At 40.7% G+C, this 17,137-nt stretch overlaps 2 protein-coding genes across 4 annotated transcripts in view; one reads left to right on the top strand and one right to left on the bottom strand.

Annotated features, from left to right (window-relative positions):
* Positions 1–17,137, bottom strand: part of PLPP1 (phospholipid phosphatase 1) — an 86,356-nt gene that overhangs the window by 37,877 nt on the left and 31,342 nt on the right. For 2 of the 3 annotated variants that reach the window (XM_035100580.3, XM_088652667.1), the window contains exon 3: positions 9,112–9,392. In XM_035100580.3, coding sequence (XP_034956471.1) covers positions 9,112–9,392 — 281 coding nt within the window. Of the gene's footprint in view, positions 1–9,111; positions 9,393–16,014; positions 16,167–17,137 lie in introns of all 3 variants that reach the window. The other variant, XM_035100582.3, reaches the window with a different exon arrangement.
* On the top strand, positions 948–6,363 carry LOC148684451 (granzyme A-like). Its single transcript, XM_088653156.1, has 4 exons — positions 948–1,164; positions 3,345–3,510; positions 4,344–4,670; positions 6,100–6,363. The coding sequence occupies exons 1-4, from the start codon at positions 1,067–1,069 to the stop codon at positions 6,262–6,264; spliced, it is 756 nt and encodes a 251-aa protein (XP_088509282.1). The 5' UTR covers positions 948–1,066; the 3' UTR covers positions 6,265–6,363.

Genomic DNA, 17,137 nt, shown 5'->3' with positions numbered 1-17,137 from the left:
ATAAAACATTTCCATGCTGGGTTTTTTACTCAAGAGAAGATCCATTGAAATTAATGGCAATTAACTTCAGTCACTTAATTCCAACGGGTCTACCCTGAGTAACAGTTGGTTGACTACAATTGTGGGTCTCTCAATCCCACAGAAGTGATTACTTCTGGGCCGCTGCATGGATGTGATGCAGGCTCATAATAATTGCAGGCTATCTGTCATCAACTTTTGTGGGAACAGCATTTACGGTAAACGTTTGCAGTTTGCATGCCCATGCAGATCACACCATTGCAGTTTTGAGCAGCAACTATGCCAAAAGTGTTTGAATTAGGCTTCAGGAGCATTAACCGATGTCCTAATAAAAAATAAAAAAAATCCTTCCAGTAGCACCTTAGAGACCAACTAAGTTTGTCATAGGTATGAGCTTTCGTGTGCATACAACTTCTTCAGATACACTGAAACAGAAGTCACCAGACCCTTATGTATAGTCAGAGGGTGGGGAGGGGTATTACTCAGAAGGGTGGTGGGAATAGGTGATTGGCTGATAGGAGTGGTAAACCTGTTGATGACTGTTAATGACTGTTAACGACTGCAATTGGTCTTGCAGGAAAAAGGGGTGAGATGGCTGGAGAAAGCTCTATCATGTATAATGAGATAGATAAGAATCCAATGTCCTTATTCAAACCAGGTCTCTCCATGGTTTTAAGCTTGGTAATGAGTTGCAATTCAGCAAGTTCTCTTTCCAGTCCGTTTCTGAATTTATTCTGTAATAAGACAGCTACTTTGAGATCTTGTATGGAATGTCCTGGGAGATTGAAGTGTTCTCTTACTGGTTTCTCTGTCTTGTGATTCCTGATGTCAGATAAACTGATGTCCTAATGTTCAGCATGCCATTGAATCAACATAAAATTCCATTGATGTGCCTATCAGCATGTGCTTTAACACAATTACATTATCCTTTCTCTAACCTGAAGCACAGCATATATAACACAATTTGATTAGTGTGTCTTATTTCTACTTAGGTCAATCTGCAGATATAATTGGGGGTAAAGAATCAGTTCCACACTCAAGACCTTATATGGCTGCCCTCATTATACATGTTGAAGGTAACACAACCTTATGCGGAGGAACTTTGATCAAAAGGAACTGGGTGTTAACAGCAGCTCATTGTTTTCCGTAAGTATAGAGAAGTATGGCATGTCTATTCTTCAAAGTTCTTCCTGGTATCAGTTTTGCATGGCCCTTTAGGCAAGCCCTTTAGTTGTTATTCTGTCAGGTCACAGCCATTGCCTCCTAGTGTGAGCTGCTACTAGTAGTAGCTGCCTGCTGTAAGATCCAAGAAGATGAGAATGGCAAGAAAATCCAGTAGATCAGGGTTGGGGAACTTGTGGTACTCAAGACTAGATGTTGCAGGACTCCAGCTTTCATCAGCCTCAGCCAGCATGGCCAGTATAGCCAGTAATGATGGGAGCTGTAATCCAGCAGCATACAAAAGGCCACGGGTTAGCCACTCTGCAGTATATAATGGATTTGTGACTTAAGTGCAATGTGATATTGCAGTGCGGGTTGGAAATCTGGGTAACTTTTCATTTTGTGGTCCCCAGTTGAAAGCAGTGCAGATTATTATGAAATTAACACTTTTACAAAGGACACACAATTGCATGTCACTTGACTACTTAGTATTTGTGGCTGATTCACAAATGCATGCACCTAAATTTAATTTTCCAGTGCTTGAAAGATTAACTTGATGACTCACAGCTCAATGTGTACGCTTTATCTGTGGTGTTTAATCTGAAATGGCTCACATCACATGTGCAAGCCAACACTTCATGATGATCGAAGATGATGATTCCAGTAGGAATGTAGCGTTCCCCCCCCCCTTTGGTTATTGTGCTAGTCAGTATACAGAGACCTGTAGGTAATTTACTGTTACCAAGCTGTAGCAGCTATTTTACAAGAGAAGCGGTGAATATGTTTTATCAGCCAGCAAACTCCTGCAAATAACTTCTCCAGAGTTCCTCAAACTGTTGATTTCAAGGATGGGGGGAAAGAACCTTTTATAGACCCACCTTCATAGGGTTAAAACAATGGAGAAGATTTAATGAACTACTATATAAAAATATAGCGTGAATGAAGCTTTTTTTAACTTCTAGAAGTCTTAACTTGATAGGTGTAGAGCAGTGTTTCCAAACGGGGGCCATATGCCCCCCCAGGCCCCCTAGGATATTCCAAGAAGGCCACAGGTGAAAAAGCTTTCCGGGTCAATTCAAAGGCCAAAGCTATTCAATGAAGGAGTCAGATGTACCTTTGTTTGAGGAGAAATTCCACAGCTTAGGGCAGTGGTTTTCAACCAGTGTGCTGTGGCACTCTGGGTTGCCTTGAATGATGGTCAGGGGTGCTGTGGGCAACACTGGCTTCTGTCCCTTTTCCCTTCCCTCCCTCCTCTGATGCCCTCTTGCGTCTCTGCCTCCCAAAGGCTTGCACAGCTGTTCGTTGCAGCAGCCCTGGCTACAAGCTTCCCCCGGTGAATGATGCCTCTAGGGCTGGCCAGAGGGTGCTTCCCAGGCCTCTGTGGGGCAGTGTCAGGAGGCAGCTATCTTTGGGGCAGGGGGCAGCAGCTGAGAGACCAGGGGCGGCAACTGTGGCTGCCCAGAGGATTCCCAAGGAGAGGGGAGAGGAGGTTGAGGGAACTCTCCACAAGGCAGGGTGTTCGAAAAGAGGTGAGGGGCTGCCAGCTCTGCAGGCAAGGGGTGACATTACTGGGCTCCTGAGCCCCACAGGGGTGCTGCAGAAAGAATGTAGCTGGTCAAGGGAGCTCAAAAAGGTTGAAAACCTCTGGCTTAGGGCTGCCATCCGCTGAACTTCCAAGGGCAGCAGCACTACCAAGAGGAATCTCTGCTGGTTTTAACTGCCAAGAGCATCTGTTGGGAAGGAAGCAGTCTTTCAGATATTTATGACGTATTCTGTATCAGGAAACAGACGCTGGCTTTCCATTCATACCTTTCTGTGCAATGCCCAATAGACTTTGGCTTCTCAACCACACAGTAAACAATGGGGTATTATATACTGTACTATTTATATAGACGATTAAGTTCAAAATGGATAAAAAACAGCAAAATCTTATATGTTTATTCAGAAGGGCCATTGTGTCTAGTGGGGCTTACTCCTAAGTAAGTATGTTTCAGACTGCAGCCTAAGTATGCAGTATGCAGATTGTGAAATGTACTGTATGACAGCACAGACTCAAGAACATTGTGTACGGTAAAGCCAAAAACACAGGAAAGTGCAAAACAAATATTAATGCACTTGCTAGAAGCAAATGTTGATCAAATCTTTGATCTTTTTTATCTTTCCAGAAAAGAAAGGAAAAAATCAATTCCGCAAGCAATAGTTTTTCTTGGTGCTCATTCACTAATTGGAAAACAACAACAACAACAACAACAACGCATTAAAATTATTGGAAGATATGGTCACCCACAATATAATGAAAAGACGATGGAAAATGACATTACGCTTTTGAAGGTACTCTTAAATAGATTGTGAATATTATGGGGGCAAAAAAATAAATTTTATACTTATATTTCTAAATATCTTTCTTGTCAAGTGAATAGGATGCCTTAAATTTTAAATAGGCAACAGTGTAATCAATGCACATGTCTACTCAGAGGTAAGCCCCAGAGTGTTGAATGGGAAACATAATACAGCCTTAGTTGGTTATTCAACTAGAAAGGATAGGAAAGTGTTAGTGTTACTCTTTGGCAAAATTAGTGATCATCATCTGGCTGTTCTTATTCAGCCTGCTTAGTTATATGAGTTTTCCTGGGAGACTTGCCAAAGCCTGAGCTTAAGCAACTTCTACAAGAAGCATAAAGCAGAGCTTCCTCCTCTTTAGTCTCAATATTGCCCTTGTAGAACTCAGCAACAAGGATGGATACAAAAATAGAATTAGTTGGCTGTGCTTGTCATTGGCTCCACCTACTGTTGGTCTCCCAGCCACCAGCTCCACCAAGCCCAATAGGCACCACTGACATGTCATTAGAGACTGGTGATTGGTTTCTCCTGCAGGTGTTTTTTTTAAAAGTAGCTAAAGGCTGAATCATTTAGGTAACTCAATGTCATATAAGGTAGTATAATAGTAATATTGTGCGGGTGCGGCTGTGTAGTTAGGCAGGTAGGGCTTTCTGATTTTGGAACTGTTAATTCCTGATTCTTGGATCATCTGTGATCCTCCATGAATCTGTAGTAACTCTACCTGTTTGTCATTGAATCCTTAGGAGAAACCAATGTTGTGCATTATATTACAAATATGTTATGTCTTACAATGTACTATAAAATAAAAGGAAGTATAAAATGAGATTATTCAATTGTGCTCTGTTTATAGTACTGCTTCCCTTTATTATTCTTTTAAGATGGAGAAAAGTGCGAAGATCAACCAACGTGTCAAATGCATTGAGCTTCCTAGCACTTCCAATGATGTTGAGGCAGGAACACAGTGCCTAGTGGCTGGATGGGGAATTACTGGTAACGAAAGAAGGAATATATCCACTATGCTTCATGAAGTTAATGTCACTGTTATTCAGAGAAGTGTCTGCAATGATGAGAATCATTATAACCATCCAATGTATGTGACAGGTAACATGTTGTGTGCAGGAGATGACAAAGGAGGAAAAGATGCTTGTGTGGTAAGAGTGTTTTTATTTACCAATTCTGTCTTCCTTTAAAAAGCTATCAACTGATTAAATAACTTAACCATCTACCTATCCACTGTTTGACAGATAAATAAATTTGTCTTTAATCGAAGTCACATGTGTGTCTATGAGATATTGAAAGAAGGGTACAATAAACTGCAGTGCAATCCACAGGTTTACATGGAAATAAGTTTCAATAAATTACAAGATGCTTACCTATAGGAATGTATATTTAGGGTTGCAATCTTAAAAGTTAATGAACAAAAGCTAATGAATAAGAGGAAAGATCACCTGACATTTTCTTTTTCATTCATTATTACAGTAGCACACTTGCACCAAAAAGAAACCCTCAAACAAAAACCAAGAAAACCTCAATTTGCAGCTCCACCAATTAAAAGTTGCCCTTGCTAATTAGAATTGACTCTCTGCTCACTTTGATTAATTTCTGATTAAGGAATGCCAACCTAGTTAAAAGATGAAATAATAGCCTCAGCTTTCGTGTATGGTATCTTGCCTGGCAGATCCGAGAATTTAAGCTATAGTTGTATATAGCAGTGGGGAGCCAACATGGTGCCTTCCAAATGCTGTAGGATTGGAATTCCTATCAGCCCAGCCAGCATGGACAATGGTAAAATCCTTCCTCAATTATCAGCATTTATTTATGCATGCAGCATTATCAACCTATTTAGCCCTTTAGCAAAAAAAAGGGGGGGGAGCAGATCCCTACTCAAGAATTTCCAAACTAAATTTGAAGTTAGGCGAACAGTTTTGATTAAATATGCATGTGATTATTATGTCCTGCTGCACCCCTATCCACACTTACTAAGAGCTAGCCACACTAAATTCAGTGGAACTCACTTCAAGGCAAACATGGACATGATAATGTTGGATTACGTTTTTTGACTTCTAACAGTTTTCTCATTTGCTTCAGACATTCAAAAATGTGAATGTTGAATGCATCACTACGTATAATAATAATAATAATAATTTATACCCCGCCCATCTGGGTTTCCCCAGCCACTCTGGGCGGCTTCCAACAGAAATATTAAAATACACTAATTTCTTAAAGATTAAAAGCTTCCCTAAACAGGGCTGCCTTCAGATGTCCTCTAAAAGTCTGGTAGTTGTTTTTCTTTTTGACATCTGATGGGAGGGCGTTTCACAGGGCGGGTGCCACTACCGAGAAGGCCCTCTGCCTGGTTCCCTGTAACTTGGCTTCTCGCAGCGAGGGAACCGCCAGAAGGCCCTCAGCACTGGACCTCAGTGTCCGGGCAGAGCGATGGAGATGGAGACACTCCTTCAGGTATACTGGACCGAGGCATAATAACATTACGCTGAACTGAACTACTCTTTTAGAATCAATAAATGCAAGAGCTGGATTTTTCTAAATTGGGTAACATGTATCCGTTTAATCTTTCCTCAGGGTGACTCTGGTGGTCCTTTGATATGCAATGGGAAGCAGAGAGGCATTGTCTCCTTTGGTGCTAAATTAGAATGTGGAAATCAACGCTACCCTGGTATCTATACTCTTCTCACAGAGGACTATCTTGCCTGGATAAGAAAAATCACAGAAATGTTTACAGGCTGAGCACCTGGTTTTATGATTCTCTTTCCAGATACTCATGAATTAAACCTCTCTTTTTTTCTTTCTTTTTAAAAAGAGAATGTGATTTAGTTTATGCTAATCTCATTTATGTCTGTAGCTGTAGTGCCCTATATGTAGCTGATTTAAAGTGATGAGGAACCCGTGGTGTTGACAGACTACAAATCCCATCTTCTGTGAACACTGGCCCTAACGGCTGGGGCTAATGAGAGCTGGAAGCCAACAGCATTTGGTTCACATCCCTATTGTACACTGCAAAGCTGCTTCCTTCATGTGTAAGAATGCCATTTGGATCTCATGTGTGTTTATAAAGCGAGGGAAAATGTGCTTTTCCACTATAGAGGAAACTACTTACACAGTAAGCATGGATGAATGTGAAAGAACCCTCTCCTCAAATGGCCAGTGTGGAAATTTTGCAAAGAAGTTGGGATATGTCTCCTATTGTACAGGAGCTGGGTATTCATTAAGAATTAACTGCATAGTTACTTACAGTGCAATGGTAAACACAGCTACTTCATAAGTGTCTCTGTACAAGATGGCAGCCTAGCCTTTGGCTTAGGACTGGCATTGGCAAAAACAGTGTTGTTAAGCCTTTAACTGCTGACTTCCTGTGATAAACATGAGGTTGCCCAGGGATGGGGGTGGAGAACAATGAATGCACTCTAATTTTGTTTTCTGCCAGTACATCCCTTCTCCACAATAGCAGCCACTGTGTGACTGGGGCACATAACACTCAAAATATATGTCCACTAGTCCAAAAAAGACCAAATATAATTATCTCCCAAATTAGATAAGATTGAAGATAAGATAGAGCTTTTCCAGTTTTGACAAATCACCTTTTAAGCTGCTGCTAATAGGTGAGCTATCAGTTCAAAGTCAAGATTCTAAAGGCTCATTACGTCTCTCAGTTCAGATTCCCAGAAAGTCCTAATTATAACACACTCACATTAAATGAAATACCGTATATACGGGCAGCGAGCATCCAACTAACACACAACCAACTTTTGGACCCAGAAGAGAGTAGAACGGGGCAGAATGTATTGGCGGTGTAACAGGGCAGAATGAGCTTATGCGTGTGGGGGCCAGGAATGGAACCCCTGCACAAAATGGTTGCAGCTGGTGTGCATTAGGCGCAGCAGTGAACCCTGGGCTTTCAAATTTCACCAGTGCTCCGTGCAACATCAAAATTCAGCACACACCCCACCACTTGCCTTCTGTTCTAAGTCATTGCTGCAGTGCCCTCAAAGCTTGGTGCCCTGTGCAGGCAAACCAGTCATGCTCCCTTCATTCATTGTGTGTGTGTGTGTGTGTGTGTGTGTGTGTGTGTGTGTGTGTGTGTGTGAGAGAGAGAGAGAGAGAGAGAGAGAGAGAGAGAGAGAGAGAGAGAGAGATCTTTAAAATTCAGACAAAGTTGAGTCAAAGAATATTCTTCCAAATCCGAACTCATTTTTCTAATACATGAGTGCACATACCTTTCTAAACATATAGTTCTGCTAATTTAATTATATGTCTAACCTGAAGAAAACATTTAACACAATGATAAGTTTTTACTACTTAAATGCCTTGGCTGCTGGCTGGGGTTTAACAGGAAACCAACAGTTCCCACAAGCGCAGCTATCCTTCCTGTTTTAGAATGAACTTCATTTTACTGGCAAGCACAACAGCCAATATTTATTATTAAAAATTATGCTGATCTTTATTTACTTAGACATTACAGTTGTTGACTACATCCTCCTAAGGATCCAGAGACTTGTGGACTGCAAAGTCTTACCTAATGTAAACCAAAGTTTTAAGTTAAATCTATTGCTTTCACTAATGGTGGAAATCTCCCATAGAGTTGGGATGCACCTCAAAGATCATATACCCCCTTTGTTAATGCAGAAAAAAACTGTTGCAAAGCATCACTCATAGGTGGCCTTCCAGCCTCTGCTTAAAAATTGCTAATGATAGAGTAGACACCACCTTCTGATGATTTTTCACAGTTAAACAACTTTAGTCTTCCTGAAGCTTAGTCAAAATCCCCTTTCTACTAATTTGACCCTGCTAAAGAAAAAAAGTTCCACAATCTACATGACACCTCTTCAAATATTTAAATATGTCTATCATATCATTTGGCTATCATATCACCTCCTAATTGTCCAGGTTAAATTTAACTAACTCCATTATAGTTTCAAGAACTGCAATCCAAAGAAGTACTTTTGGCACATATCTTCTGCCCAAACTTCTGTCCTCTCATTTTTCAAACTTGTTTTGCCGCATGGCACTAGGAGTGTGGAGGAGAACAGTGTTGGTCTACAAATGACTCAAAATGTTCTCTTGGATACATGAAAACATCTGCATGATTCTTTGGTGTCCTTCATCAGGATCTGTAACAGCTTATCCTATACTTACCTGTGTCATCCTGCTCTTGATGATGCCATTACATCAAAAGGGACAAGTGGTGACCAAAATGCTGATGCAGGCCTTAATAATGTTACAGGATTTGCTTCCCACTCCTGGTACAGCTGAGAGTGCTGCAACGCTGGAATCTTAATATGCGGACTGACGGCAACTACAGCAGCTTGTAATTATTTGAAATCAATTAACATAATGAATTCAGGAAAATGCGTTTTTCGTTCATGGAAGCACTTACCTCAGCAATACATTCTGCGTGCTGACAGTAGACAAATATGAGTTCATACACTAAGCTATACTTCAAGTACATCACCACCACAAAACTCACTTCTGCTGGGATCTGTACCCCACTTAGAAAGTAGTTAGAATTTCCACTTCTGCCAGGAAATTTCATCATACAAGTCTTCATGCCAAAATATCTTAAATTAACAGACTCACCTCGCCTCATTAATCTTTGCTTTGTTTCCAAGGCATTTGAAGTTTTCAATGTAACCTGCACTGCAGTTGATCCGTGGCCAATCTGGTACACATATGTCCAGAAAGTGAGGCCTCAGTCTACCTATAGAGTATTTGGCAATGTCCGTAAGAGACTGGCTAATAGCTGCGCCAAAAATGAATGTCCCAAGGGCTTTGTAAAGAGCGGCAATGTAGTTGTTCCGCACAAATGAATTGGAGTGCAAGCGGTTGTAATACACAGAAAGTGCCTCTCCTACGATTATCTGAAATAGAAAAAAAGAAACCAGAAAGACATGAGTTAAAGAAACACCATTAAAAGTAAAAAAGAGGATATCTGATATAACAGTTGCTCCGTACAAGGGTAAATATGGTGGGGTTTCTTAGTTCATTTTATTGATTTTCAGGATAGGTAAATTTGATTTTTGACTATGTGAAATTTAAGTAATAATAAAAAGAACAAACAATTTCTGGAAATCATTTGGATGTCTGGTTCGAATGGCTGAGCCAAAAATCATTGAAGTAAACAGGAACCTCTGTTCTTTTCTCATTTGATTATGAAGCAAAGGTTTAATGAATGAATGAAAGGAAGGCAACCCTTCACCTTTTTTTCCAGAGATAACAACCTTTCCCACACTACTTCACAAAAGACCCAGTAGTAGCACCCGCAGCACACAGCACATTTTATTCCTCATCAAGTTTCCACTCATTCTTAACCTTCTACTCAAAAGAAATAGTTCCTTTGCCAAGAACGTGATCATTCTGGAAACTCAGGAACCAAGTTAAAGGGTTAGACAAGAGCACAGTTGCCAGGGTTGCTAAAGGCCAGATTTCAACATGGGAACCTCCCATGTTTCAGCAAAATGGAATATTTTTAAAAAGCATCCTTCCTCCAGGATGTGAAGCTTTACTGAAACAATAATAAAGGTGCTAGATTTGGAAATCTACAGGAAGATACAGCTTTGTAACTTTACTGTTATGGGGGAGGTGATGTTCAAATTTAAGCAAGTTGATTGTATGAGAAGCATTCATGCTTGTTGTTTCATAACTGGGACTAATTTTAGTTTCTCCTCTCAAAATAGAAGTCTGTGCACAACAGAATAGGAAACAATTCTAAACAGTAGTTGGTCCATAAGCAAGGTTAGAGAATCACAAGAGTGGGTGATTTCCAGTTAAGGCAGGGATGGGGAAACTGTGGGAATTCAACTGCAATTCCCATCAGCCCCAACCAGTTTAGCCAAAGTCAGAGATTATGTGAATTGTAGGCTAACAACATGGACTACAAGTACCTGACTCAAGTTAAGGTGGTTAGAAGATTTTCCCCTTAATGAAAATCTCCAGACAAGGCTAAATGACAAAAAAAATCTACCTTCTACAAAAATGAACACAATTCCTACTGTGGCAAATGTTGGATATGCACATTGGTTAGCCATCTGTCACTAACATCTCAATATGCTGCAAGTGAATCAGTAGGGCATCATATACAATAGGGTCACGAGTGTTTACTAGGTCATTAAGATATCCAAAAGCTTGCATATTAGATAGCATATGATTAAATAAATATTTAGGAGCCTGAAACAGAATATAGGGAATAGTGGGTTATACACCAACATCCAGATCATTGCTCACATAGTACCTCTGTCCCACAGAATTTGATTTTAAGTATCAGGGGACACCACCACTACCCAAGAATAGCATTTATTGCATTTACAAGGGCATAAACCAGAATATACGTTTTCCATTTGTACTTAAATCTCTGTGGATTCTAGCGTTAATAAGAAGCCTTTCCACAAAACCCAATGGCTAAAAGATGTCTCAGAATTCACATTCAGCCATCAACATGGAGCATCCTACAGACCCTACATGTGTAACTAGGACTTGGATGAATACCATAGGCTCTGTAAAGGCAGGGTTATTCACCAGTTTTGCTTTCCTTTCTTTCGGATGAGTGGGTGGGCAATGGGAGCACTTATTCCAGGCCTCATACAGGACAGTAACCACAACAACACTGAGGAAAACTGGCTGATGCAGTGAGAAAGAAGCCCCCCCCTGGCCTCCCAGAGTCTTTAAAAACTAGTCAGGATCAGGGTTCTCAGTGATAAATTTATGCAAAACATGGTGTGATATGCTATGTAATATGCCAGATAATCCAGCTGGGAACAGTTATATATTTGAGCATGGCTGTTTTCTGTGCTTCCATCACCCCCACAGGTGGTGACCCATTTGTACACAGACCTTCCAGTAGCATGTATACCAGTCATCCGAGATAGAATTCTAAGAAGCTGGTTTAGGAGGTGCCCTAGGACATTTGCTCCAAGAAATTCCAATGTGAACTTGGGTGATGCCTCCTCTCAGAAACTGATGACATACAATGACCTCACTGACTTTAATGCAGCTGGCAAGGTGCTTGATCTAAGATTGGTTTCAGGTGCTTGGTCACATTTATTGGGTGTTGCTTGGTTACCACCTTGAGAGAGTTTCAGGGCAGGTGCTTATCTAATTGTTAACACCAGAGCCACTCCATTGTTTTGTAGCTGTATAAACATTTAATTTCAAAGTAATTATGCAGGCTTATGAAGAGTTAAATCTCTACTTTTCCACATACCATGGTCATCAATAGCTATTTTCAAATCTTAGGGGGCTTCTGAGCTTTGCCTCCTTACCAGGCAGATTCCCTAATATATTTGGCTCATACCCCACTGCAGTTCAGGTAAGTTAGTGGATTTAAGGAAGCTAAAGTTAGGGGCTGAAAACAAATGTCAAACCAGCAAATATTTGCTTGGTAAGGGCACATATCGTGGTACTGGTACATTTCTCAACACAAAGTGTATTAAAGTCACCTTCATTAAAGGAAAAAGGGGGTAGTCAGAGATCTAGCTTTTCTAAAATAAATCCTAGTAAACACTCCAGTGTCAAATTAATTGTTTAGTCTCTTGCTTCCACTTTTGGGGAAAGTAAAAATACACCACAAATACTACAGCAGCAGCATCTCAAAGCAATCAAGCTAGGTGGATGCTTCCTATAAGAAAAACGTGTTGTTTCAGTCCATTAAATTCAGCACCTTGTTTCACAGAAAGGCCAATTAGATACCTATGGAAAACCCAGAAGCTGGACATGAAGGCAATAGCACTCTTCCATTTGTGTTCTGCAGCTTACTGGTATTCAGATACATGCTGCTGCCCATTCTTAGAGTAGCATACAGTCATCATGACTAGACATGGCAATGTCACAAAATCTGTTGATGTTTGTGACTGACAAAAAAGCAGCCCTGTCTCAATACAGTGGAACCTTGGTTTTCGAGCATCTCAGAAGCTGAACTTTTTGGTTTTCAAACACCAAAAACCCGAAAGAAATTGCTTCCTTTTTTGAATGCACCTTGGAAGTTGAACAGCTTCTGAGGCACATTTTTCAATTTTCTCCATTGAAATTGCCGACTGTTTCGGAAGTCAAACAGTCTTCTGGAACGGATTATGTTCTACAACCAAGGTTCCACTGTATTTTTGCTGTCTCAGGGACTGGATGGCACCCCCACAAATTCCATATACAGAAAATAACCAGTGGTTGTTGAATTATACTCCAACACTGATGATGATACTTGAGTGCAACAGGTTAGCTTAGGCAACAGAAGACAAGGAATGTGGCCCACACACCTGTCCTCCAACATCTCACCGCCACTCCCTGCCACCCTAGGCAGTTGCCTCACTCCACCCAATGGTAAGGCCAGCCCCAATTGCACGCCTAATTATACTGGACTTAAAAGGCAACAAGTGATACTAATGATAATGGTGACCCTACAGAATTGGAGCCTCAGTTCTTAAAAGCTTTAAGATGCCAGGTGCCTTAATGTTTTCACATTCTCAGTTTTGAATAGCAGGCTGTAAGATACGGGTTGCCAACTTTTTGTGCCAGTAAGCCCATTAGGAATTTTGATAAAGTGTCCTGGGCACCATTCAGAAAATGGCTGCTGAAGGGGCATCACATAGCACAAAACAGCTGGTGGTATGTAATAAAATGTGGACATGTTTAAGGAATCTTGTTCAATGCAGGAGAGGCTGAGCAAGCACAAACAGGAATTAACAGCCATGTATTGTAAAGTGTTTGGGAGATATTTACGATGACCTTTTGCAGGCACCACAGAAGGTACTGGCGAGCACACTGGCATCTGTGGGCATTAGGTTGGCAACCTCTACTATGGGGATTATGTGAAGTATACGCAAGCCCTAGCAGTTGTATCACTCATTCTAGAATACCTGAAAGATGCAGGCAACTGAATGAGTCAGAGCTACCTCATATTATAACCAGAACAGAATTGGTGTAATATAATTCAAACGCTTGGCCCCCACATTCTGTGCTATTTCCAAACAGTATTCAAGAGTTCATTGCAGCAATCTAGCCTGGGCATAACCAAGACGTATGTCACTGCGGCTAAATCCATGGATTTGACAGGTGCAGCACTAAACTTGTAAGAAGTACTTCTGGCCACCAATGTCACCTGTACTTTCTTAAACAGAAGGCAGTGAGTCTGGGAGAAGTCCCAGGTGGTGTACTTGACTCTTCAGGGGGAGTGCAGCTCTATCTAGAACCAGCTGCACACATGCATCAAAAAATGATTTTGGCTATTATTTGCTTGGCTCTGTTGTTATAGTGCTTTATGCAAATGTTTTAGGTTTTTAATTTTTCACCGGCTCTGAAATTGCTTGCAATGAAGAGCTGGATAGAATATTCTCTCTCTCTCTCTCTTTGGGTTTTCTCCCTTCAACACATGTGGATCGAAACAAGTCATCAGGGCTTCACACATTTCAATGCACTTTTAGTGTGTTAAGTACTCCCTGCATCTATGGCTTGCATGCACATTTCTTCTTCTTCTTCTTCTGTTGTTGTTGTTGTTGTTGTTGTTGTTTTGTTATAATAGCATCATATTGAGAGTAACTGGCTTTCCATAAGATAAATGTAAAAACTTCAAATATATTTTTCAAAAGGGGGGTGGGCTAGAAATATATCAGGTTTGTTTCTTTAATTGTCTAGCATAAGCAAGAGATAACCAGACCCTGCCTTTACCCTTGATCATACCCATGGAGCATTGAGGATCATCCTTCGCTGAAAAGTGTTGAAACTGCTTTTAGAACTGGGAACATTAAAAATAACTAGAGACACTGGAAGGAAATGGGTTCTCTGAACAAAGAAGGCTGCAGACAAGTTTATTTTTGCTTGAACTGAGGGGCAGGGAAAGAGAGGCAGAGAGAAAAATAAGTGTTACAAACTCGCCTTCTCATCTGTGTTGCAACCAAGTTAGCAATTTGTCTCAATAGCAAATTTGGCTCTACTTTTACAAGTTAGCACTGACTGCTCAGTACACCTGAGCAAATGACCACATTCTCGCTAACTACTGTATAGCACAATCAATTTCCCTGTAAAGGAAAAACTTCACTGGAAATAGCTTGGTCTATAGCAAACATATATGACATATAAAAAATGTGATAAAATGTCTTTTTTTTTTAAGGCAACCATGAGGACCCCGATGAATTGCTTGGCGGCAAAGGAGGGGGCCTGTTTAACCCTTCCTCTATGCCATTTTTCCTGAACCAAAACCACATGAACAGTATTAGCTTTACAAGGATGTAGAGAACACTAGTTGAAGTGCTGCCCCTGCATTATTTTTTCATCTGCAGTGGTACCAGCAGCTTTGGGTAGTGATTTAGATCAGGAAAGCAGCCTGTCAACAGAAGGCTTGACACCCCCAGCTGCGGGCAAACTGGCCTTTTGAGTGGGGGGACGGAGCTTTGGGAGAGCATACAAGGTACAGCCATACCATGTAAAATTGAGGTGCCCCAGAAAGAAGGCACGTATATAATCTAAGTTCCTGCAGAAAGTCCGCCTTATCTCAATTGTCTTACTATTCTGTAGCCCTGAGCAAGGCAGATAGAATCAAACTGCCTAAGGCAGTGGTGGCCAAACTTGGGTCTCCAGCTGTTTTTGGACTACGACTCCCATTATCCCTAGCTAACAGGACCAGTGCTCATGGTTGATGGGAATTGTAGTCGCAAAACAGCTGGAGGGCCAGGTTTGGCCACCACTGGCCTAAGGGCACCATCTAAAAGCCTAAAACTGTCTTTTAGTGGCCATTAGGGGGCTTAAACTATTTTCCTCATGCCTGTGCGGAGCCATAGGAAGATAGGTTGGTATGGCTATGGTAATGGAAATGTTATGGAATTAGGGTGGATAGCTGCATAGATAAAAATTGTTTGTATCAAGCTCAAGCTCAAGCCTACCAATCAAATATGGAATAAAGAGCAAAATATTCAAGGTTCATTTTTGTTCTCTTTATAGTTGGATCCAGTTTTAACATGTTCTTATCATGAGGCTGTTTTTGTTTCCCCAGATGTCCCAGAACTTTAGAACTTCTTCCCTTACCCATGCTTTGAAAACACAGCAGGATTATCCTATTTCAGTTGGCTTTTTAGAGCAAGCAGTGGGTCCAGATTTTCAATTCTTTCATTTGGAGTCTAAGCAAAGTAGATAATGTATGTATCTATATGTGAGTGGTGGGTGCTTAAATATTGCATTAGCTGCTCTGAGGTTTTAGAATGAAGCAAGCTTTACATGCAAATGAGTAAAATAAAAAGCATTAATAACCATTGTTTTTCAATGTCTGAAGATGACTGACAGTCCACCTTAACATTAGGCATTTTTTTTCTAAATAAATGCATACCGGTAGTTGTGGAGCAATGTCATTATTATTGCTCAGTTTTGCTTTCACTAAGTATTGTAACTTCTTTCTTCCAGGTCAGGAAGAGTGCTCTCCTTTGACATCCTGTTATCCAACAGCAAACAAGGTATGACAACTTTCCAAAATGCAATGTAATGGAGGAAAATGAGCTGTAAACTTACAACAATTACATCCAAGGGAACAATTATCCCCGCTAATAATTCATATGAAATGGTGTCTTCTTTGTAAGGATACTGGATGGATTCATCATTACAGAACACTCCTCGTTTGAAGGGAGTATTCCTCGCAGTCAGAATTGCAAAAGGCAAGCCAACTAGCAAAAAGAATAAGATAATTATTTTACACAGGGTATTTCAAAAAGGTTTAACCCCAAGCACTTTCCATCCAGAGCAGTAAGCAAGAGCGTGAAGGAGACATGCAGCAAATAGTACCACTTCACCTTTACATGCTGGTTTAATGGATGCATAAAAGGCTTTTAGCAGAATAAATTTTTTACAAAGGGAACAGGAAGAGCTTTCCAGCATCTCTCCACCCACACAAGTGTGGTGAGTGCACATTCAATTTGTAAAATTTGCACTCTTCAAGATAGTTTTATGGCAACTCCAGTGCCCTCAGTGTTAGCTTGTTGCCCATAAACAGACCAGATTTGCAACTTCATCCCAAGACAACTTTTTTTTACACAGGGACACTTGTGAAATGGAATGATCAGTGATGCCAAAACAGGAGGAGACAATGTAGCGGAACCTGGTATAACTTGGTCACTGCTTGTTCTGTAAAGCATCCAGCATTACCGTTGACTTCTGCTCAAACTCTGCCTTCTACACACTCACCTTATATGAAAATATCTTCATCATAACCATCCATAAATATCCATCAGAGAAAATAAAGCAGAATTTCAAAGCCTAAGCTAGAATACATTTAACTTATTTTTAGTTGAGGCAGGCTCAAGACTGTCAAATGATGTAAGTAAGTAATGTAAGTAAGCAAACTCAAGTTTAAATCCAAACAACAGATCAGAAGACAATGGTTGTAGGAATGATAAGCAAAAGAGATGTAGGAATGAAAAGCACAGACAGGCTTCAACTCCTTCTAGTCCCTTAATCTTATAAACTTTGGGGTGTTCCATACTTCATTGCTGCAGCTAGAATTTGAGGGAGGGGTAGTGACCAGAAGCACATTTTGACCTGCTCAACCTACAGATACTACCTCAGAGAAGGCATAATTTGCCATGAAGCTGGCAGGTAAGACCACATAGTCAGTTATATACATCTAGCCTTGCAACTT

The sequence above is a fragment of the Zootoca vivipara genome, chromosome 10 (genome assembly GCF_965207765.1).
Source record: "Zootoca vivipara chromosome 10, rZooViv2.hap1.1, whole genome shotgun sequence".
NCBI lineage: Eukaryota > Metazoa > Chordata > Lepidosauria > Squamata > Lacertidae > Zootoca > Zootoca vivipara.
The sequence above is the reverse complement of the archived record's forward strand: the minus strand, read 5'-3'. Positions and strand labels throughout refer to the sequence as shown.